The following is an 848-nucleotide window of genomic DNA, read 5'->3' as shown; positions in this document are numbered from 1 at the left end:
CACCTTTGGATGCATGACAAGATATGGCTGGCCTTGCTGGCTGCGGTCTGGCATTGGCGGCTCATGTTCATCTTGGAGTCAATCATGACTCCCAGATCCCTTTCCGCCTCTGTGCTTTCAAGAAGGGAACTCCCCAGCCTGTATGAATGCTGCGGATTCCTTCTCCCCAGGTGCAGCACCCTGCGTTTGTCTACGTCGAACCCCATCCTATTCTCATCTGCCCACTTTTGTAGTCTGTCTAAATCTAGTTGCAGCCTCTCTCTCCCTTCACGTGTGTCCCCCTCGCCCCACATCTTAGTGTCATCAGCAAACTTAAACAGCGTGCTTTCCACCCCCTCGTCCAAGTCGCCAATGAAGACGTTAAACAGTGCGGGCCCGAGGACCGAGCCCTGGGGGACCCCACTGCTCACATCGCGCCAGGGTGAGCACAACCCGCCCACCACCCCATCAGCCAACTTTTTACCCCTCCAACCGTGCAGGCATCAATGCCGCCGTCTCCTCTTGAACACCTCCAGGGTAGGCGACGGCACCACCTCTGCGGGGAGCTCACGCCACACCCCGGCTGTGGAGGAGTCCTGCGCTCTGCCCGGATTTGGGCACCGAAAAACCCTCCCAAATACTTTTTCGGGGCGGTGTTCACCCGGGGCCCCGCTGCGACACGGCCTCTGCTCTGCTGACGGGGTGACCGCGGGCTTCAAGGCCTGGACCCCCCGCAGCACTCACCCCCCAGCAGCTTGGGCACCTTCCCGATGCGGCCCGTGATCTCGGCCGTGAGCACGGCGAAGTCCTGCTCGTAGCCCTCGAAGTCGGAGGACATGGCGGCGGCGGGTGGCGGCGGCGGCGGCGGC

At 61.9% G+C, this 848-nt stretch overlaps 1 protein-coding gene across 9 annotated transcripts in view; it reads right to left on the bottom strand.

Moving 5' to 3' along the window:
• The window catches only part of VTI1A (vesicle transport through interaction with t-SNAREs 1A), a 346,832-nt gene extending 345,990 nt beyond the window's left edge, over positions 1-842 (bottom strand). For all 9 annotated transcript variants that reach the window (XM_025203133.1, XM_025203131.1, XM_025203136.1 and 6 more), the window contains exon 1: positions 724-842. In XM_025203133.1, coding sequence (XP_025058918.1) covers positions 724-817 — 94 coding nt within the window. In that variant the 5' untranslated portion in view covers positions 818-842. The remainder of the gene's footprint in view (positions 1-723) is intronic.
• Positions 843-848: the final 6 nt, after the last annotated feature.

This window comes from Alligator sinensis, unplaced genomic scaffold (genome assembly GCF_000455745.1).
Source record: "Alligator sinensis unplaced genomic scaffold, ASM45574v1 scaffold559_2, whole genome shotgun sequence".
Classification (NCBI taxonomy): domain Eukaryota; kingdom Metazoa; phylum Chordata; order Crocodylia; family Alligatoridae; genus Alligator; species Alligator sinensis.
This window is presented reverse-complemented; position numbering and strand designations above follow the sequence as displayed.